The following is a 22,737-nucleotide window of genomic DNA, read 5'->3' on the forward strand; positions in this document are numbered from 1 at the left end:
GTTCAAAACTGTTAACTATTGTCTTTCTCTCTCTTTGATTCAACTACCCACTACATTTTCTCTCCCTTTTGAGTCTACTAGTCACCTCAGAAATGAGACAGTTCGGCCTCCAACACGGTGTCCTTACCAGGTTCCGACTGGCCCTTTTTTATAGATTAAAATTGAATTTTACAAGCGGTGGCGTATCACGTTATTTACACTACCTACTACAGAGATGAGAAGTGTTTTTCCCCGTAAAAAAAAAAAGGGAACCCAAAGGAATCATACCTAACTGCCCAGTGGCTTTCCATAGCCCCCCTACACACCGCGGCATTCTCTGTCCATTATGCTGACACAGTGCAGCGGAGATAGACTTTTCTCCCGCCAATCTGTCATCCAATCATTTGAACTTTTTTGCTATTTTTATATCGTGACAGAAAACTAAAACTGAGGTGGCACAAGTTTGAACTGAGGAGCTAAGCCCCTTTTCCCCCCTCGTGAAGACTGGTATGCCTGTCTATACCACTAGGACCAACATGCTCTTCAGACTGACATTCCTATCTCACTCTGTGGCACAACAAGACACACCTGGTTATTTTGTGTGTTTGTGTACATGTTTAATTCCGGACAACTCACTCATTCTGACTCACTGATTCGCTGATTACTGACTCAGCCAAACGGAGACATTAAATGACACTCTTTTGCTGTCAACACCTATTTCTGTGTGCACAGGTCAAATTCCAGTTTGCCACACATCCCTCCCCTTATTCTGGCCTCGCCATTTTAAATGATGCCCGAGGCACGTACTTCACACAAAAGGAATAACCTCATAAACATTGTCAGGATGTAGCAGTGGTCATTTTCCCTTCAACTGAAGTCGTTACGGTTCACTATTTTTGACCACCCCCCTTAAACACATACACTACCAAAACTAATGGGCATGTGACCGCAAGACAGAGCGGCACATTCCAAATGAGTACACGGTACATATTGACAAACATATGTCCATGTAGATTGGTGGAGAAAATAAAAGATCATAGCAGTTGCCTCAAGGTAGATGAACACTTTGCCCAGTCCCTAAACACTATCCAGTAACCTTTTGGCGATGCAGGGGCACAAACCTCCCTGCATGGGCCTTAGCTGATGCAGGTAATGGAGCATTCTCCCCCGAACGATGCACAGTGGACACTGGGGTTGTCTCTAGACCTCCCCAGCAGTGACACAACTTCCGTGCCACACCCAGGAACATTTTGCGGTGCAGTCATTTTCTCTCCAAGCCTGGGGAAAGGGTCGGAGAACACCCTCTCTTCTTCAGGCTCCGGAGAGAGCTCGGTCATAGTTAATTCAGTGTCAGTCAATGTCGGTATGAAATCCTCACACACCCCATCCTAGGGCAGACACTTCTGCAGAAGTGAGACAGTTAGGCCTCCCAACACAGTGTCCTCACCAGGGCCCGACTGGTAAATTTAACCCCGCCCTTATAAATCAAATATTACAGGCAGAGGCGTATCATGTTATTTACTTGACCTACTACAGAGATGAGAAGTGTTTTTTTTTCTCCCCGTTTTTTTTTATGGAAACCCGAAGAAGTCATACCTAACTGCCCAGTGGTTTTCCATAGCCCCCCTACACACACCACGGTGTGCTCTGACCATTATGCTGACTGAGGGGCTAAGCCCCTTTAGCCCCCTCGTGGAGACTGGTATGCCTGTCTATACCACTAGGACCAACATGCTCCTCAGACTGACGTTCCTATCTCACTCTGTGGCACAGCAAGACACACCTGGTTATTGTGTACATGTGTGTTTGTGTACGTGCGTTTGTAACTCCGGACAACTCACTCATTCTGACTCACCGATTCGCTGTTTACTGACTCAGCCACACAGAAACATGAAATGATCCTGTTGTACTGTCAACCCCTATTTCTGTGTGCACAGGTCAAATTCCAGTTTGCTCAAGAGTTTTCTTGTGAGGTAATTGACTGAAAAGGGAACCCGTCTTAACTTCCTGTACTTCAACTTGGCTCCTGAGATATATATGCATAGTCACTTTAACTTTAACTATACATTCATGTACGTACTACCTCAATTGGACCGACCAACCAGTGCTCCCGCACATTGGCTAACTGGGCTATCTGCATTGTGTCCCGCCACCCACCACCTGCCAACCCCTACTGCTAGTCTCTGTTCATCATATATGCATAGTCACGTTAACCATATCTACATGTACATACTACCTCAATCAGCCTGACTAACTGGTGTCTGTATGTAGCCTCGCTACCTTTATAGCCTCGCTGCTGTATATAGCCTGTCTTTTTACTGTTGTTTTATTTCTTTACTTACCTATTGTTCACCTAATACCTTTTTTGCACTATTGGTTAGAGCCTGTAAGTAAGCATTTCAGTGTAAAGTCTACACCAGTTGTATTCAGCACACGTGACAAATAAACTGTGATTTGATTTGAGATGCACAGTGTAGTAGTGGAGCCCCCCGTCTAACCTGCCAACAAAATGTACTGTAGACTAAAAATTATATTTGAAAGGGTGCTGTGACAGCTGTATGTGGCTATGAGCAGCACACAGAAACAGTCTGGTTCTTTTCAAGTGGCAGGTCCTCAAATTATCCCATGATGTTCTCACTACAGAGAGTCAGTTGTTTCAACAGGGGTTGATTAGTTTAGCCAGTGATCCATTACACTGGTCCACCATGGACATATACAGGAGCTCTGACATCACCGCCTGGCTTCCCCACTCCTCTCCTCTCAGACCAGCTCCCAGGGTCATTCCATATCATTTCAGAAAGCCATGACACCCACCATCTCAGACCAGCTCCCAGGGTCATTCCATATAATTTCAGCAAGCCATGACACCCACCATCTCAGACCAGCTCCCAGGGTCATTCCATATCATTTCAACAAGCCATGACACCCACCATCTCAGATTGTTCTGAAATAATTTCTGTAGTTAAAGACAGATAAGATTAGGATTCCTGAAACATTATTTTGTTTAAATGTTATTTGATCTCTGAGAATAAAGCTAATTGATTTGCTTCAAATTGGCCCTTTTCATTTACAGCATTCACATTATATTCCACAATTTATTGTACCCAACATCCTGATTTGGACCAAACTTCTTCCTACCACTGAGTAAGCCATGAGGAATCCAATAATATGGTCAAAAGGCAACCATGGACCCCCCACATCACATGCCAATCCCACCTCCACAACCAGTAGAAAGTATCAGTTCTCTGTTTTACAAGTAGTATGGAGCTGCGGCTTCGAGTATGACTTGTTCACCATTTTGTAATGTGTTCCCTGTGAATCTGGTGATGCCCCCCCCCCCCCCCCTGTTTAGAGAAATTAGCCATTTGAAGTTGCTTGCATTATTTACCATAAATTAGTGTGAAAGTACCAGGTTTTGCCCACTAGATGCCGCGGTTCCTTCTACTTTCACCACACCCTTTTGTCAATTTTGCTGGTTTATTAAATGAATCACAACATCTTCTTTGCAACTTTGGGTAGAAAACCTTGAGCTTTTGCTCATGATGAAAATACATTGTGTGTGGGGTCCGGGGCTGGCTTTTGTTCATTTTATTGGATTCCTCATGTCTTACTCACTGTTAGGAAGAATTAAGGTCCAAATGGGATGTACTATATTTACTGAATATTATATTAATCAAATAAATTAAAATAGCTAATTTGGGTGCAATCAATCAGCTTAATTTCTCAGAGATCAAATACTATTTCAGCAAAAGAATGCTTGAGTAATGCAAATTGGATCTGTTCCTACATCAATCGGAGATTGGTTAGTGTCAAAATCCTCTTGTGCTTTTTTTGAGGTGGAATGACTCCCAAAAGCGTTTTAGCCCCAGTTAGTACAGTTACCCCAGCCCCACTTATAAGTAGTGGAAAATGAGTGGACTTAATAACTTTATCTCAGGCATATGTCCTGCCTAGCTGCAGACAAGCTTTTGTCATTAGGAAATGAGTAAATCGTCTTAATCTCCCGCCCAAGCAGCAGCCCAGTTCAATGACATCCTCCCCAGTCAGTGAGGCAGTGAGGCAATGCTCTCACAGTAAACACTCAGCATTAGTCCACTACAGACACTGGGATTAGATGGGCTGGGCTACTGTGGCTACTAATAACGCTGTCAGGTTTACAGGGGGGGGGGCGAATTGTTTGTTCTCAGGGCGCCTTTGAGAATGAGACCATGGTCTCAATTGGGCTCCCCGGAATAAATAAAAGTAAAAAAAAATATATATATATATATAATCATGACTCCTACCACTGTAGCCAGTCAAGCTCTCACATAGGCAAGCCAGTTTAGACCAGGAAGGGAATGCTTTTTTTGCAGTTTAATATCTCTGATAGGAAATCATTCTGAATGAACATTCTGAATGTGGTTGCGTCTGCAAAGTAGGTGTGTTGAGGAATTTCATTGACATAGTCTTCCTCCTCCTGCTGTGTTTGGACATCAGCACTTAAACAGACACACCCTCAGCTTTTCAGGTTTCTAATAGCAGCTGCCATTGCACTTAATCATCACTGTGTGTTTTATGTCTGGAATGGGCTTAACCTATTGTTATTGCCCGGAAACGCTTTTATCGGTGTAGAGTGATATGTGGTGTTTTGATTGACTTTATCACCCAGTCACACCCCTAGTGGAGTTCACATTGGAACGAACCTGTTTTGTTTCCTGACTCCGTGTGTAGGTCTCTCTGCCCCCCTCTCCCTCTCTTCTCTACTCCATGCTCACCCCTCTATTCAACCCAGTGAATGGCTCCATGCTGCTATTTGTGCCCATGCCGTCAGTCTCTCTGTCTGTGGGCTGAATGGTGCCCACAGTGTGGCGGAAATAATAAGCCTGGCCTTGCCCCTCTGCCTGCCTGTGAGTTTTCAGAGTTGGTGTGTGTGTTTGTGTTAGTATGCGTGTGGACTGCGGAGTGTGTGTGTTTGTGTTAGTATGCGTGTGGACTGCGGAGTGTGTGTGTTTGTTAGTATGCGTGTGGACTGCGGAGTGTGTGTGTTTGTGTTAGTATGCGTGTGGACTGCGGAGTGTGTGTGTTTGTGTTAGTATGTGTGTGGACTGTGGCGTGTGTGTGTGTTTGTGTTAGTATGCGTGTGGACTGCGGAGTGTGTGTGTTTGTGTTAGTATGCGTGTGGACTGCGGAGTGTGTGTGTGTGTTAGTATGCGTGTGGACTGCGGAGTGTGTGTGTTTGTGTTAGTATGCGTGTGGACTGCGGAGTGTGTGTGTGTGTGTTAGTATGCGTGTGGACTGCGGAGTGTGTGTGTTTGTGTTAGTATGCGTGTGGACTGCGGAGTGTGTGTGTGTGTTAGTATGCGTGTGGACTGCGGAGTGTGTGTGTGTGTTAGTATGTGTGTGGACTGCGGAGTGTGTGTGTTTGTTAGTATGTGTGTGGACTGCGGAGTGTGTGTGTTTGTGTTAGTATGTGTGTGGACTGCGGAGTGTGTGTGTGTGTGTTAGTATGCGTGTGGACTGCGGAGTGTGTGTTTGTTAGTATGCGTGTGGACTGCGGAGTGTGTGTGTGTGTTAGTATGTGTGTGGACTGCGGAGTGTGTGTGTTTGTGTTAGTATGCGTGTGGACTGCGGAGTGTGTGTGTGTGTGTGTTAGTATGCGTGTGGACTGCGGAGTGTGTGTGTGTGTTAGTATGCGTGTGGACTGCGGAGTGTGTGTGTTTGTGTTAGTATGCGTGTGGACTGCGGAGTGTGTGTTTGTTAGTATGCGTGTGGACGGCGGAGTGTGTGTTTGTTAGTATGTGTGTGGACTGCGGAGTTTGTGTGTTTGTTAGTATGTGTGTGGACTGCGGAGTTTGTGTGTGTGTTAGTATGTGTGTGGACTGCGGAGTTTGTGTGTTTGTTAGTATGCGTGTGGACGGCGGAGTGTGTGTTTGTTAGTATGTGTGTGGACTGCGGAGTGTGTGTGTTTGTTAGTATGTGTGTGGACTGCGGAGTTTGTGTGTTTGTTAGTATGCGTGTGGACTGCGGAGTTTGTGTGTGTGTTAGTATGCGTGTGGACTGCGGAGTGTGTGTTTGTTAGTATGTGTGTGGACTGCGGAGTGTGTGTGTTTGTGTTAGTATGCGTGTGGACTGCGGAGTGTGTGTGTGTGTGTGTTAGTATGCGTGTGGACTGCGGAGTGTGTGTTTGTTAGTATGCGTGTGGACTGCGGAGTTTGTGTGTGTGTTAGTATGCGTGTGGACTGCGGAGTGTGTGTTTGTTAGTATGTGTGTGGACTGCGGAGTGTGTGTTTGTTAGTATGTGTGTGGACTGCGGAGTGTGTGTGTTTGTTAGTATGTGTGTGGACTGCGGAGTGTGTGTGTTTGTGTTAGTATGCGTGTGGACTGCGGAGTGTGTGTGTGTGTGTTAGTATGCGTGTGGACTGCGGAGTGTGTGTGTTTGTGTTAGTATGCGTGTGGACTGCGGAGTGTGTGTGTGTGTTAGTATGCGTGTGGACTGCGGAGTGTGTGTGTGTGTTAGTATGTGTGTGGACTGCGGAGTGTGTGTGTGTGTTAGTATGTGTGTGGACTGCGGAGTGTGTGTGTTTGTGTTAGTATGCGTGTGGACTGCGGAGTGTGTGTTTGTTAGTATGCGTGTGGACGGCGGAGTGTGTGTTTGTTAGTATGTGTGTGGACTGCGGAGTTTGTGTGTTTGTTAGTATGTGTGTGGACTGCGGAGTTTGTGTGTGTGTTAGTATGTGTGTGGACTGCGGAGTTTGTGTGTTTGTTAGTATGCGTGTGGACGGCGGAGTGTGTGTTTGTTAGTATGTGTGTGGACTGCGGAGTGTGTGTGTTTGTTAGTATGTGTGTGGACTGCGGAGTTTGTGTGTTTGTTAGTATGCGTGTGGACTGCGGAGTTTGTGTGTGTGTTAGTATGCGTGTGGACTGCGGAGTGTGTGTTTGTTAGTATGTGTGTGGACTGCGGAGTGTGTGTGTTTGTGTTAGTATGCGTGTGGACTGCGGAGTGTGTGTGTGTGTGTGTTAGTATGCGTGTGGACTGCGGAGTGTGTGTTTGTTAGTATGCGTGTGGACTGCGGAGTTTGTGTGTGTGTTAGTATGCGTGTGGACTGCGGAGTGTGTGTTTGTTAGTATGTGTGTGGACTGCGGAGTGTGTGTTTGTTAGTATGTGTGTGGACTGCGGAGTGTGTGTGTTTGTTAGTATGTGTGTGGACTGCGGAGTGTGTGTGTTTGTGTTAGTATGCGTGTGGACTGCGGAGTGTGTGTTTGTGTTAGTATGCGTGTGGACTGCGGAGTGTGTGTGTTTGTGTTAGTATGCGTGTGGACTGCGGAGTGTGTGTGTTTGTGTTAGTATGCGTGTGGACTGCGGAGTTTGTGTGTGTGTTAGTATGCGTGTGGACTGCGGAGTTTGTGTGTTTGTTAGTATGCGTGTGGACTGCGGAGTGTGTGTGTGTGTTAGTATGCGTGTGGACTGCGGAGTGTGTGTGTGTGTGTTAGTATGCGTGTGGACTGCGGAGTTTGTGTGTTTGTTAGTATGTGTGTGGACTGCGGAGTGTGTGTGTTAGTATGTGTGTGGACTGCGGAGTTTGTGTTAGTATGCGTGTGGACTGCGGAGTGTGTGTGTGTTAGTATGTGTGTGGACTGCGGAGTGTGTGTGTGTTAGTATGTGTGTGGACTGCGGAGTTTGTGTTAGTATGCGTGTGGACTGCGGAGTGTGTGTGTGTGTTAGTATGCGTGTGGACTGCGGAGTGTGTGTGTTTGTGTTAGTATGCGTGTGGACTGCGGAGTGTGTGTTTGTGTTAGTATGTGTGTGGACTGCGGAGTGTGTGTTTGTGTTAGTATGTGTGTGGACTGCGGAGTGTGTGTTTGTGTTAGTATGCGTGTGGACTGCGGAGTGTGTGTGTTTGTTAGTATGTGTGTGGACTGCGGAGTGTGTGTGTTTGTGTTAGTATGCGTGTGGACTGCGGAGTGTGTGTTTGTGTTAGTATGTGTGTGGACTGCGGAGTGTGTGTTTGTGTTAGTATGTGTGTGGACTGCGGAGTGTGTGTTTGTGTTAGTATGTGTGTGGACTGCGGAGTGTGTGTTTGTTAGTATGCGTGTGGACTGCGGAGTGTGTGTTTGTTTGTTAGTATGCGTGTGGACTGCGGAGTGTGTGTGTTAGTTAGTATGCGTGTGGACTTCGGCGTGTGTGTGTTTGTGATGGGTGTTGTGCAGTGCCCTGAAAGGCAGGCTGAAGGGGACACAATGGGGTCATTAGGGACAGTGTGGTGGTGTGCCTCTTGTATCCTCACATGTCTCAGACCATAGCCTGATAGCCTGTTGGCAGTGTTCTTCACTCTCCTCACAATCTGTGTCATCCTACATAGACCTGCTCTCTGTCTGCTGCCATTTCCCTTCAGCTTCCACACACACTTTTCTCTCCCAAATGATGATGAGGCAGTTTCCACGTGTTGAAGTGTAAGTCACCTCCTGTCCACCTTCACCTCCTCCTGTAAATTACTCTATTTTCACCAGCTGAATACAATAGCAATTTGCCATGTTATTGTCTTACCTCTAAAAGCTCATTTTCACCTCGCTAATTGAGCTTGATAATCACTTCCTCTTAAATCATTTGTCAGCCTTGTGTGACCACACCTCTTTCTAACAGAGCTGTAGCAGGTTGTTTATAAGCTACTCCCCATCGGTACGTTTTTTTGATGCTAACTCTTGGCCTACTTTCTATAAGTGTGCCGTAATCAGGTCTGTATTTAGTGTATTTACTGTGATTCTGTATAATCTAGGTCATGTTCATGACAGAATCACATAAATCCTATAGGTCCAGCCGCAGTTTGAACTGGGTCAGAATCAGAGCTGTGTGTGGAGTTGGAGGCCAGTAATCTTTGATCAGTGTTTAACATGTATAGACAGACACTCAGCCACATATACATACATACATACATATACACACACACACACACACACTGTGGGGAAGGAAGGATTAACCGGCTGGGCTGTGTTAGATGGAGCAGATAAATTGGATTCCACCAGCCTGGTCTAGCACAGGCCGGCTGCACCGCCTGCAGTTTCATGTTGTCCTCCTGCAGCCACTCCCCCTGCTCACCACACCCAATCAGCAGCTGAATGCTCTGCTCTCCCTCCAGGCCAGGCCCAGACCACATGTTATGTCACACCGGTTTTCCCACAATGGATTTTTTTTCTCAGCTACAGGCTAAATACGTACTGTTATCAATGTGTCTTGTTGTATTTTTTCTTCTCCAATTCTGGTAAAAGGACAATTCATATGAATGTTGAATATAGGGCAGTAGAATGATTAATTGATACCTTCCTAGAACTGAAAAGCAGAACTAAATGTTGTAAGGCTTATAGCTCCCTCTTGTGGTGTAGGACGCAAAGTGAAACTCGGTGAACAAAGAGAAAAGTAATGTCCCTCTAGTGGTAGTCTGTGTGCTCTCTGAGCCTAAAAGATACTGATTAGTATGCCTACTTTTCTGATGCCTTAATATGCTGTAAACATCATTTGGAGAAAAAAACCTGTGATTCTAAATCTAGATGCGCTTTACATTTTTTCAGTCATTGGCATTAATGATTTGTGCTTGTACCTGTGTTTATGGCCTTAACGCATGAAGATCCTGTGTTGGTTTGACACATCATGAATGTAGTTCAAAGTCTTTAACCTACTTCTGTGTGTGGCTCTAAAGGACGGAGGGATTAGACTTTCCCATGCCCCTCCAGGTTTACTCTGGCATGCCTACACAGGCTTAGCTAAGACTGGACAAGGAGAGGTAGAGAGGGCCAGTGATTTGGGCCTGAGAGGGACAGAGAAGACCTAAACTCTCTCTCCCTGTCATTCTGCTGGGTGGGGCACACACTACAGGAGATGAGAGAGGGGGTTGGCATGGTAGTGGCATGGTGCTTGTTGTGTGCTGCTATTTATAGCCTCCTCTGTATCACAGCAGCTGTCCTCCTTCCGTCTGTCCCCCTCCCCGCCCTCCCAGCGTTCCACCCAGGGTCCTATCGCGTTACGACAGATCCCTAACCCAGCCCTGCCTGCAGTGCTAGCTGTGACGATTTCAACTCCTGTGGTTCTGCTCAACCTCCTCCTCTACCAGGGCTAGCAACCGCGTTCTCCTCAAACCCATGTCCAATTCTTCCCTGATCCGGTGAGGGAGACAACTGGTCGGGCCTCCAGACGACACAAGGTAACAGAAGAGTGGTCCAGACTGTATGGGCCTGGTAGTGTGTTCCTTTCGGAGTGTGTCTGTCTGCTGTACCATGAGCAGTAGGGCTCTAGTTGCGTCTCAGAATGGCCTCCTCTGCTGCTGGTAACTATTAATAGGAGTGGAAGCTGTCTGATGAAAGCTAGGTCAGGATAGTGAAACACGTTGCTGCGCCACTCATTTCAGCCCTGCTGCTTATAGAGAATGCCCAGTGTGCCTACTTTCTGTATTGCACAGTCTGTGGCTGTCATGTACCACAGTTTTGAGCTTGTTTTGGGCAGTTGGCAGTGTTCTTGCCTATAACTGAAAGGTAAATCTGAATGGAACAATATTGGAGATGGAGACACATTATTGGAGACTATGTAATACTCCTAATGTATTTAGCCTTGAGAGGTTGACCTGGTAGCTTGTTTACGAAGGATAGCCAGGACCACAGATCTGTTTAGTGCCTCCTAGGTGCGGTGTCCATGTCAGTTACACTGTTGTCATTTGTTTGCTTCTTGTGATGTCATCAACATGAGACAAATCCATATGTTTGTGGTTTTGATTAGATGGTATACAGCGACGGACAGAATTGACTTTTGTAGCAGGTTAGGAGAACTTACGAACCTGCGATTTATGCCGCACTTCCATCCGTAGCTATATCAATTCTAGCCACAACTGTTGTTTGTGTGTGTGTATGACTATTTGCTTGGTTCTATTTTGGTCTGTACCCTTTTCCCCCAATATGGAACCAATCTTTTTAATGCGTGCAAATCCTAAATTATTTACATTAGGGGCAGTTACTACTGACGCAGAAATCTGAGGTCTGGTGACAATTGATTCTCCTGTGATCACCTTTCGCTGACATGTTAACTCTTAACTCTCCTAACAACATAGAGAAACCACAGGATTTCACCTGATAAACTGAGTCGGATATGGCAGTGATAAAGTCAGTGACACTCTTAGCCTGCAGATTAAACCACCGGTATGTCCGACATTTACACTCTAATAACAGGCAGACCTAATGCAGCATTCACAACATTGCACTACTCCCGTATGTCAAATATATGACATACTGTAGTCAAATAAAAGCGGAGGAGAATATATAATGATGAATGTAGTTGTCATTCTATTGATATTGAAATACTTTTTAGAAGAAATAAGAACATTTGCAAAAGAGTGATCTATTTCCATAGTGTGATTGTGAACTGATGTCCTGTCTCCCTGAGGTAAATTGTCTCTCCTGTCTGCCCGTAATGTATGTAAACATTTCATCCTGTTCTTCATGTCTTCTGTCCTCAGTGCTGCCTCAGCCTGCATGGTCCTACTGCCCTGTTGGTAGTAGCTAGTGTGAAGAAAGACGCCAGTCCTCGTCCCCCTACCTACCGTCCACCCCGAAATACACTCACTCTCATCAGTCCATCCTCATATCCTCTCTTTCTACTCTCTGTCTGTCTATCTCTACCTTACACTCTTCATCTCCCTCCCTCCTTCCCCTCACCTCCACTCTCCCGGTTCAGCCCACGACTTCTGGGCTGCTACCATGGCTTACAGTTCACGCTTTTCATTCTGGCGGCAAAAGGGAAGTCTTGTTTTACCTTTATGTGTTTGCACCTTTAGTAGATTCCTGCACATTTACTGTTGTCAGCTGAGCTTTAGGCTGGAGAGGAAGATTGTCTTCTCCGTGGACAGAGGAAGGATGTTTGTGGTAGAGATGTGCATGTTGTTCTTGTATGAGTGAGCTTTAGTTCCGGGTTTGATCGGCCTCTCTTGACCCTCCTCTCTTGTAGGTTGAAGTTGAAACCAAGCCAGCCTCAGATGTAAGTGTAACGTCCCTGTGTGCTTTTTGATAGTAGCATCTAACAATCTAGAAGTAGGACCCTTGAAGATCTCTTCACCCATGTCTCTCCCGTCTCTCTTCACCCATGTCATTGACTCTCATGGTTTTCAGGGTGTTAGATGGGTTTTTCACAAGGCTGTCATCTCTTCAGCCGTTAGTTGGTTATTCAATATAGCACCATATTGCCATGCAGTAGAGGTGTCACCTGTAAGCCTTGATGTAGTCACAGAGTAATGAACAGTACAGGAAGATTAATCCTGGGCAATCAGTGAGACAGTCCTCCACAGATTCCATCTGAAAGAGGTCTTTGCAATGGGGGACCTGTATAAGCCAAAGCAAACCACATTTAATCTGATGTTGACAGTCTGTGAGAAAGAAATTCTTCCAGTCATGGTTTGTGATCTGAGGTATTATAGCTCTGTGTAGAGAAAGGAAATAGGAAAAAGTAGAAACATTGATGTGTATAAATGACTCCCATCCAACAAGTTGAACATGTAGTTTGTGTGCTGGTGGATGTTTGACACAGCTGTCCTTCCTGTAGACTAGACAGATGCTTGGTAAAGAAGACTACGGGATGGCAAACAGCCACTCTAAATAACATAACAATGGCATGGGCATTGGCCAGTGAAAAATTATGGTGTTTAGTTTATGAAACACAACTCTACAGCTTTGGGTCTTCTATACAGCATATCTGATATTGGCTCCTCCTTACCTATACCTGTGTGTGTGTGTGTATGTGTGTAGTCTGATGGTGAGGAAGCTGAAACAGAAACAAGTGGTGACCCACAGCCGTTAACATCATCAACCAGCGACACAACCAGGAGTGACAGTGTCATGGGAGGCCCTGACCCACCAGCTGCCTCCTCCTCCAGGCAGGAGAGCACAGAGGACCAGGGGCCCAATCGGAAGAAGGTGGTGAAAGTTATTAGGAGGGTGGTGAGAAGGGTAGTGCCTGCGGTGGAGGAGCAGCCTCAGGCCCCCAGCACAGAGCCTCCTAAAGCTGCCCCTATAGCCACATCTGTACCCAAGACTGCTCCCCTCTCCGGCAAAAAGGATGAGAAGGATGACATCTCCATGGGTCTGGCCAGCCTGATGGGCCGAGGGAGGACCAAGGATCACCGGCCTCGCACCCGTACTCAAGACCGCAAGGAGGATAAAGAGGAGGAGAAGGAACAGGAGGAAGAGAAGGATGTAGAGAGCCAGGAGCCTCCAGCAGTTAAAGAAAATGAGGCCCCGTCCACCTCCGTGTCCACTCCTGCTCCTCCCACCCCAGCTCCCCCCACCCCAGCTCCCCCCAAATCAAACCCCATCATTCCTCCAACAGGGTTCATACCCACACCCGCACCAAAAGCCAACCCCCTCGCCCCTCCTCCAGGCTTCATCCCTGCACCCAAAACCAAAGCCAACCCCCTTGCCCCCCCTCCAGGTTTCATCCCTGCCCCTGTGCCAAAAAACAACCTTTTTGCCCCTCCTCCAGGCTTCATTCCTGCCCCAAGACAAAATCCCCTTGCCCGGCCCCCAGGTTTTATCCCTGCCCCGAAATCCGACCCTCTTGCTCCTCCTCCAGGGTTCGTCCCTGCCCCTCGCTCATGGGCTTTAAAGAAACCAGAGGTACAGAGTGCGTGCCCTCAAAATGCCTGCCTAAAGAGAGTATTACATAATTCAATGGGGCATGCGGTTCTGATGTGTGCACTGAACACCTATTAACCCATTCTGTGTGTGAAATTAACACAATTAATAATTATGCCTATGGATTTGACTTTTCACAATATGCTGAGTGGATAAGGATCATACACTATATATAGAAAAGTATGTGGACACCCCTTCAAATGAGTGGATTCGGCTATTTCAGCCACACCTGTTTTCTGACAGGAGTATAAAATTGAGCACACCGCCATGCAATCTCCATAGACAAACATTGGCTGCCCCTGTCAACTGTGAAGTGGAAACATCTAGGAGCAACAACGGCTCAGCCGCGAAGTGGTAGGCCATACAAGCTCACAGAACGGGACCGCCGAGTGCTGAAGTGTGTAGCGCGTAAAAACTACCTGTCCTCAATTGCAATACTCACTACCGAGTTCCAAACTGTCTCTGGAAGTAACTTCAGTACTTCGCGTTCTCTTGAGTGATGAATCACACTTTACCATTTGGCAGCCAGACGGACGAGTCTGGGCTTGGTGGATGCCAGGAGAACGCTACCTGCTCCAATGCCTGGTGCCAACTGTACAGTTTGATGGAGGAAGATTAATGGTGCGGGGCTGTTTTTCATGGTTCGGGTTAGGCCCTCTAGTTCGAGTGAATGGAAATCTTATGTCTACAGCATACAACGACATTCGAGACAATTCTGTGCTTCCAACTTTGTGGCAACAATTTGGTGAAGGCCCTTTCCTGTTTCCGCATGACAATGCCCCCATGCACAAAGCGAGGTCCATACAGAAATGGTGTGCTGAGATCGGTGTGGAAGAACTTAACTGGCCTGCACAGAGCCCTGACCTTAACCCCATCGAACACCTATGGGATGAATTGGAGCACCGACTGCGAGCCAGGCCTAATCGCCCAACATCAGTGCCTGACCTCACTAATGCTCTTGTGCCTGAATGGAAGAAAGCCCCCGCAGCAATGTTCCAACATCTAGTGGAAAGCCTTCCCAGAAAAGCGGAAGCTGTTATAGCAGCAAAGGCGGGACTAACTCCATATTAATGTACATGATTTTGGAATGAGATGTTCGACGAGCAGCTGTCCGCAAACTTTTAGCCATGTAGTGCATGTCTCTCCACAGGATCTCTCTTGTCTTGCTGCAATGGTAGAAACTGCTGCTTCATTCATTTGCATCAGCAAAGTGCTAACTGGCTACTAACTGGCTCATTTACTTCAAACCGTAGTCTTCCTGCAGTGAGAAAAGGTAAAAAATTCAATAAAAGGTAGTATTTCCTACCTCAGCCTCATCAGTAGGTATAAGGGTCTGGTCATGGCTGGTCCACAGAGAGCCAGGCTGGTCTGAGGCACTGAGCCATTACTCATTTTCACCAGGCTCTGGGGAACTCCCTGGGAACACTATCCAGACTAGCCTAACACTAGACCACGGAGGACAACTGATGGCAGCCTTATTAATGAAGAATAACCATTGAACATTGTATAGAATAATGTACCAAAATGTTGGGAAGATCATTGTCCAGAATATGAGGATTTTGTTTAAACTGGAATGGGCTTGAGGAACGCTGTGTGTTTTAGAGGATTTGAGCATGATGGGAGTGTGTTGTACTTATCAGGAGCATGTTGTGTGGAAGACCTTATGTTAGAGGTCACTGACTCTCCTGTGTGTGTGTGTGTGTGTGTGTGTGTGTGTGTGTGTGTGTGTGTGTGTGTGTGTGTGTTATATAAAGGTGAAGGCAGCTTCTGGTCCCTCTGCCGCCCCTGCTGGGAAGCCCTCCTCTGGGAGTGCTCAGTCCCAGCCTCAGGGCACCAAAGAACAGGTGTGTGTCCTGCAGCTGGTATGCTTCTGATTGCCTGGGTGTTGTAGATTTTAGAATATGCTGTGCAATGGTAAATTACAGTATTTAAAAAATATTTTTAATGTAGGCTTGGTTGACTTAGCCTACATTATGATTCAAAATTGACATAAGATGGATCACAGTACAGTAAATGACCTGGGATTGGCCAAAGGAAATTACATATACAAGGGGTCCCCAACATGCATAACAAACCTTTAGTACCATGGCAACAATAGACTCTGGAGTGGCTGGGTGAGGATTCACCGGTGTTGGTGGTGTGACCTCCTGTAGGTTCCAGAGCTGGTCCCTACAGACGAGAACCATAGGCGTCTGAGAAAGATCCTCACCGGAGCTGGTTCTACTGTAACTTCACCTCTCTCTTTCAGCCTGTGTGTCTGCCTGCTCTGCTGTGCTATTACCCAATCTTACCCTGCCATGGGTCCGTGCCACCCTGCTGTACTATTACCAAATCTTACCCTGCCATGGGTCCGTGCCACCCTGCTGTGCTCCCGCATGGGGACAGGTGCACTGTCGCATGTGGAAGCAATCTGGTGTTGACCACTAGCAGCAGGGTTTGAATTATGCGGTGCCCTGTGGCGCTGTAATGTGAACCCCGACTAGCAGCATCCATTTTATGTCTCATCAGCTTAGAGATCAGAGTCTGTCAGTCTTAGTCATATGGTCTACTATCATCATGGCTAAGTCATATGGATAAGGGTTCATGGAATGGAGGTCCTGTGTGGTACTATCTCTCTGTCTGGGAGGAGGCTTTGGTGTGACTTCACAGCTGGGTTTTCACACTCAAACTTAATATAATGTAGTGCTATAACTAACTAATTACAACATGTTTGTAAAGTTACAATATAGATTTTAGTCAAGTGAGAAAATGTTCATTATTTTGATATGACATGGCACGCACAGCTTTCCAGTGGCTGACTTTTGAACCCTGCTTCACATATGTACAGAGACTATTCCTCTCCCCTCTCTCTCTCTCTCTCCCTTTCTTTGTCCCATCTGTTTTCTCAACAGGCAATATCATTACTCAGTCATGTCCTCATTTGCCGGATTCACACATCAATGTCCTTACATTTGTATTCTGTCCTTTTGACATTCACTTTCTGACAAAGGGGTGTTCATTTCCCTTGAAGTCCAAGTCTGTTTTTATCCACTTGGTGAGGATATTGTGTTCTTTGATGTTGGATTGAGACTGAACCGTTGATCCCAGATCACAGCTGTCACATCCACTCTAAAAACCCCTCTGTGATCTGTTTTTAATATCACCCTTTCCTCTCATCTCCTGGCTCCTCCTTCCCATCTTCTGCTGTCTCATCTCTTCATCCGTCCCCTCTGTGTGTTGCTCCGCTGTTTGCTGCTGTCCTCGTGGCCGTGGCTATCCGGTGGTCTCCTCATAGGTACTGTCTGTCCCCTGTCACACCGCTCCCCAGGCTGGCCACTCACCCACCGCCCTCACACAAGGCCTGGCTGGACTGTGTGCTTGTGTCTCGTGTTGGGGTGTAAGCCTGCTCTCCTTAACTGACCCCGCTGTCCCTACCTCTGTCTCACCCACCTGGGGTTCTGCCTGCATCCCTTACTCATTCCCCCACCATGTTGTTACGGACTGAATTCTTTCCCTATGTCCGTGCAGCAGTGCTGGAAGTCCCAGTAATATGACCTAAGCAGTCCCACACAGACGGGCTCTGCTGGACTTAATCACTTAGACTGGTAAAGCTAGAACGATTAGAATTATTCCCCCCATTTTTTTTTTCTCACAGCAAACGTGTGGGTGTCAGTTGTTTTCTTCATCTGCATGTGTTATGCTACCCTCTAGCCAAATTCACGGAAGATACTTGTTACATGGCTGTTGGCATGTTTCAGCATGCAGTATGAACTTCGAAGTTGACCTCCGACCTTGATTAAACCCAACTCTTCCTGCCCTCTTCCAGACACAGTTGGATCAGGACCCCGTGGCCCTCCTGCAGGCGGCCCACACGGCCGCCTCTCAACCCAAGGTCTGGCCACTGCTATGCCTGATTGCAATACCCCATGCATCTCCCTCAGTCCCTTCCCTGGAGTGTGCTGTTGTGTGTAAATCACAGAACCAACATCCTCATCTGAGATTTTGTATCTGTGATGATAAACCAGTAGAATAGTGAGAAACTCATGAAATACATGACTTATTAAACCTTTTTTAACTGCCGGGGGAAGTGAGTTCCTCAGTATTCTACCCTTTGTAGTAGGTTTGCACTGAGTGTCTATGCTTTACCAGTGATGTGTCTTGCTTTTCACTATGATTTTCAGGTTGTGTTTGAGGAAAACCCGAGTTACTCAAATTGCATGATGTGTCCACATATAAATTGTCATAGGATATGTGTCTTTAGTTTGCTCATATTATACTGCAGATCTACCACAGTCTTCATAAACATTGTGGTGAAGTATGTGGTACTGATGTGCAGCCAGTCAAGTCATGTGTTGTTGTATTGGGTTATGGACCATCTGTCCTGTTATCATTAGTGAGAGTGGGTTCTCAGTAGTTTGTGTTTACCATCAGATCCCTCTCTGTAACCAGAGTGGGGACCAGGGGCCTGCCTAGTGGGCCATGAGTGGATGCTAGGTGTGGAGTTGGGGGTTTGGGGTGGGTGGACTACTGGGCGGTTGGGTCAAATGTTGCGTGGGGGAGAACTAGACCTGGAACCCAAAACTCCTCCCTTAAGGAGATGAAGAAACCTCACTCCACACCTGTTCCTGTCCTGCTGTTCCACTGTGGTGACAATACCCCCTCCACTGGTGTTATTCATTCATCTAGCTAATTATTCTCTCTGGGTATTCACCTCTGCTCCTGCCTTTGAGCTTTAGAGCAGTGAACTAACCCTGTCTGTCTGTCCTGTCTCTCTCCTAGGTGAAGACCGAGGAGCAAATAGCTGCTGAGAAGGCCTGGTACGGCACAGAGAAAGTATGGCTGGTTCACAAGGATGGATTCTCCTTGGGTTAGTAGACCTGAATCACACCATTCACCACAATAGGGGCCACATTAAAACATATTAAATGTACATCACAGATTCCATTTGTTGATTTATCTGACAGAAATAGTAAACCAAATTTGTATTGATTGTGCACTATTTCACACTTGTATTGAATATAACACATGTAGCCTAGACAAACACAACATATTTAGATGACTAAATATGTGGCTAATGAGTAGCTGAAGATCCTATTGACCCTGTTCTGTCAACACAGCGACCCTGTTGAAGACGGAGCCAGGCAGTCTGCCAGAGGGGAAAGTCAAGATCAGACTGGAGAGCGACGGCTCGTTGCTGGATGTGGATGAAGATGATGTGGAGAAGGTTAGCCTAAACTCACCCAAATGTACATGCTGTTTAGCCCCAGCAGGGCACCAAACATTTTCACCTATTGAATTTTTGTCTCATTATCTGAAGTCTGGGATGTATGATCTCTTTGACCTCTGACCCCTGTGTGTAGGCCAACCCTCCATTGTTTGACCGCGTGGAGGACCTGTCCTCGCTGCAGTACCTCAATGAGTCCAGTGTGATGCACTCTCTGCGCCAGCGCTACGGGGGCAACCTCATCCACACCCACGCTGGACCCAACATGGTGGTCATCAACCCCATCAGCGCCCCCTCCATGTACTCTGAGAAGGTACAGTCCTGGGTGGAGCCTGGGGTTAGCAGGATAGGGGAGGGTATATCTTCTATTAGAGTAGCAAGTAAACCAGGAAGGGCAAGTAGGACTGGATTTGTTTAATTTGTGGGGCTTTATATGGTGAGAATGACATCTCTCTCTCTCCCCTCCCCCCCAGGTGATGCACATGTTTAAGGGGTGCAGGAGGGAGGACACGGCACCTCACATCTATGGTGTTGCCCAGTCAGCCTATAGGAACCTGTTGACCACGCGTCAGGACCAGTCTATTGTGCTGCTGGGCAAGAGCGGCAGCGGCAAGACTATCAACTGTCAACACCTGGTCCAGTACCTGGTCACCATCGCTGGCAGCACTGGCAAGACCTTCTCTGGTAGGTTTCGAGGGGAAAGAACATGCAGTAAGTTAGAACACAGTTTAGAGAACAACTTGTTTTTCTTCCTCATTTCACAGTTCACTGTATGTCTGATATTTACTTGCAACATGTATGTAGCATGTATGTATGTACTATTTGGCTTGTTTCTGTGTGTCTCCCAGCGGAGAAGTGGCAGGCGGTCTATACCATCCTGGAGGCTTTTGGGAACAGCTCCACCTCCATGAACGGGAACGCCAGTCGCTTTTCCCACATCGTGTCCCTGGACTTTGACCAGGCTGGCCAGGTGGCCTCGGCCTCCATTCAGACCATGCTGCTGGAGAAGCTAAGGGTGACCAGGCGGCCAGAGGGAGAGTCCACCTTCAATGTGTTCTACTACATGATGGCTGGAGCTGACAGTTCTCTAAAGTAAGCTGTCATCTTCTTCAGACCTCTGTGTAGAGTGAACCTTTACCTATTCTCTCCTCTCTCTCTGTCTCTCTCCTCTCTATCTTTCTCCTCTCTCTGTCCTTTATTTACTTGTGAGTGTCTGTTGGTCAGAAACTCTGAGTAGCTCTGTCAGGGGTAGTCTTTTCATGGTGACTGACTGACAGCTTGTTTGATTGCCATTCCAGGACCGAGTTGCACTTTAACCACTTTGCTGAAAACAGCGCCTTCGGAATCATGCCTCAACCCAAGGTAACTCTTGCCAGGGCCCCAAAGACCTTGTCAGGAATGTTTTATTTGGTTTAGAGTGAATAGATTCACACTATGGTTTTTATAATAAAGACAGTCCATACAGATTCCTGTTGTTTCTCTCCCCCGTGCTTGCCCAGTCTGAAGAGAAGCAGCGGGCCTCCCAGCAGTTCACCAAGCTGCAGGCAGCTATGAAGGTCCTGGGGATCAGTGGGGAGGAGCAGAGGGCCTTCTGGCTGGTCCTGGGGGCCATCTATCATCTAGGAGCTGCAGGGGCCACCAAGGGTAAGAATTACAGTACAGTACACACCAGGAGCCCACTCAGTCACTATGTCAGATGTTAATTCAGACGCTTATAGTGTTAATGCAGCTGCATTCTGTATATAAATTACAGATAATTTACTACTAACAATGACAGATTCAACTAAATATTCAGAATTTACATAGTGTAGTTGAAAGAGTAAAGTCAAGCAAAGAGATATTGGGTCTATTCCAAAATAACAGAATTCCTGATGCTGCCATCTATCCAGGGCCTTTATTTGTTTGTTTCAAGGAGCTTCTCGGGCAGAGAACATTTGTGACGAAGACAGTTGTGACGTCTAGAGGCCCTGTCAATAATGACAAGTTTTACTGTCTGCAGGGGAGATGTTAATTGCATTCCTTTACCGTTCAGCCGTGCACAACACAGAACCAAACTGGTTGATGTCAGTTTGAGACAGTCGGGTATTCCAGCTTACGAGGCGACAACGTCCCAGCCCAACATCAGCCTTAAGCTGTCTAAATACCTTGCCTTGTTCCCAGTGTCTGCTTGCTGCTGTACCTCAGCAGGGAACAACCCAGTCTGTTTGATTGCTATTTGCCTGACAGCCCAGAACAAGACCGAGTGTTTACACTGTAATGAAAATGGGTGTGAGTGCAGTTGGAATGTTTATTCACATTGTCTAACGTTGCCTTCTCTGCAGTGTCAGTCATTGAGGAAATTGGTAATGAACCCGAACAAACACCCTTCTGGGTGTTTCTGTGTCTTCTACTGTGTTGATCTCCTTTTCCTCTCTTCCTCTGAAGGGTTAATTCATCAACTGCAATCTAAATATACACATTTTGTTGGGTTACAATCTGTCAGATAATTGACACGTCCGAATGATAAGCAGTGCAGTTTGACTAGGTAACACCAGAGGGCACTATAGACCTTTATTCATGAGTTGCAGTGTCGATAGACTAAAGAATTGCATGACTTTATGCACCACCTTCCAGTAGATCTGACAATGACTGGGAGGTTGATTGGGTGTGCTGATAAGTGTGGGCTGTTTCATTCCTCAACTCTCAGAAGAGGTTTTTCAATAAAGCTCCTGAATGCAGTGTGTTAGTCAGAACCTGCATGCTCGTTTTCCCCCGCATCTCAATGTGGTCTTGCTGCTGTTTGAGGGTTAGTGCTGTGCGTGTATGTTGTGTTTGTGTGAGAGAAGGCTTATCAGATCAACTTATCAGATCAAAGTTTGTCTGCTCATCCACTGTATACAGGACGTCTGTACCAACTGTTTTAACTACCTGTTCTTACTTGCATGTTGCATGCCGCTCCCCTTGCATCGCAGACGAAGACAAAGGTAAAAACACCCTGTCCATATTGTTATGTTCTGCCTCTGTGCTTTTATCACTGTGAGCAGACATGGTGTCATTAGCATTTTAATGAAGTTCTCAGTGTTTCACTTTGATCGTCTTCACAACTCTCTTGTTTGTCACAACACAGCGGCATGTGACGCTCTCATAGGCCGATGAAACAGGGAGATTACAGCATGCCTCAGTCAGAAGACCAACTGTTCTATGTTCCCTAGTCAGTCACCCTCTTAAGTGTCTGAGGAGGGTTCCTCTCCAATAACGCACTGAAATGAAAACCCCACTCCTATCCACTCACATCTCATCACCCATCCACCAGATTAAAGTCAAACTTGGTTTGCAGACCGAGGCTTGTGTTAATGCAAAGTCATTGTACTTTGGAATGATAGTCCCTGTAATCATTTACTGTGGATGAAGGACTTGTAGCTGTGAGAAAAACAACATTTGAAAAAGTAGCAGCAAAAAGGCTTTTAGCTAATGTCCCTGTGGACAAATGAGAAAAGGTTGGGTTTGTACCATTTGGATGCCCAGTACCGTGCATGTTCTTTGTAGGCTACATTTCACTGTCCTGATGAGGGGATTATTGTTAGCTTTTATAGCATCGCAGCGGTGTTAGCCTAGGGCACGGTCGATCAAACCCATAAATACACCTCCTACTCCAGTAACTGTAGTCTCCTGTCGTGGATAGACGCTGTATGACCCATGGTTGTTGGCAGAGGAGATAATGGTTGTATTTTTGTGTGTCTCAGCCGGTAGGAAACAGTTTGCACGTCATGAGTGGGCGCAGAAGGCTGCCTACCTGCTGGGCTGCACCTTGGAAGAGCTCTCCTCCTCCATCTTCAAGCACCAGGCCAAAGGCACCCTGCCCAGAGCCAGCTCTATACGCCAGGGGACAGACGATACAGCAGGAGAAGCCTCAGGTACACCTGGGACTATGCACG

General features: G+C 46.7%; 1 protein-coding gene across 5 annotated transcripts in view; it reads left to right on the top strand.

Moving 5' to 3' along the window:
- The window catches only part of LOC129868649 (unconventional myosin-XVIIIa-like), a 111,734-nt gene that overhangs the window by 34,471 nt on the left and 54,526 nt on the right, over positions 1-22,737 (top strand). For 2 of the 5 annotated variants that reach the window (XM_055942816.1, XM_055942817.1), the window contains exons 3-11: positions 18,379-18,466; positions 18,717-18,823; positions 18,960-19,136; positions 19,297-19,507; positions 19,672-19,915; positions 20,122-20,185; positions 20,323-20,467; positions 21,775-21,786; positions 22,546-22,716. In XM_055942816.1, coding sequence (XP_055798791.1) covers positions 18,379-18,466; positions 18,717-18,823; positions 18,960-19,136; positions 19,297-19,507; positions 19,672-19,915; positions 20,122-20,185; positions 20,323-20,467; positions 21,775-21,786; positions 22,546-22,716 — 1,219 coding nt within the window. Of the gene's footprint in view, positions 1-15,374; positions 15,465-15,773; positions 15,846-17,425; positions 17,492-18,378; positions 18,467-18,716; positions 18,824-18,959; positions 19,137-19,296; positions 19,508-19,671; positions 19,916-20,121; positions 20,186-20,322; positions 20,468-21,774; positions 21,787-22,545; positions 22,717-22,737 lie in introns of all 5 variants that reach the window. The other 3 variants (XM_055942813.1, XM_055942815.1, XM_055942814.1) reach the window with 3 other exon arrangements.

The sequence above is a fragment of the Salvelinus fontinalis genome, chromosome 13, assembly GCF_029448725.1.
Source record: "Salvelinus fontinalis isolate EN_2023a chromosome 13, ASM2944872v1, whole genome shotgun sequence".
Lineage (NCBI taxonomy): Eukaryota > Metazoa > Chordata > Actinopteri > Salmoniformes > Salmonidae > Salvelinus > Salvelinus fontinalis.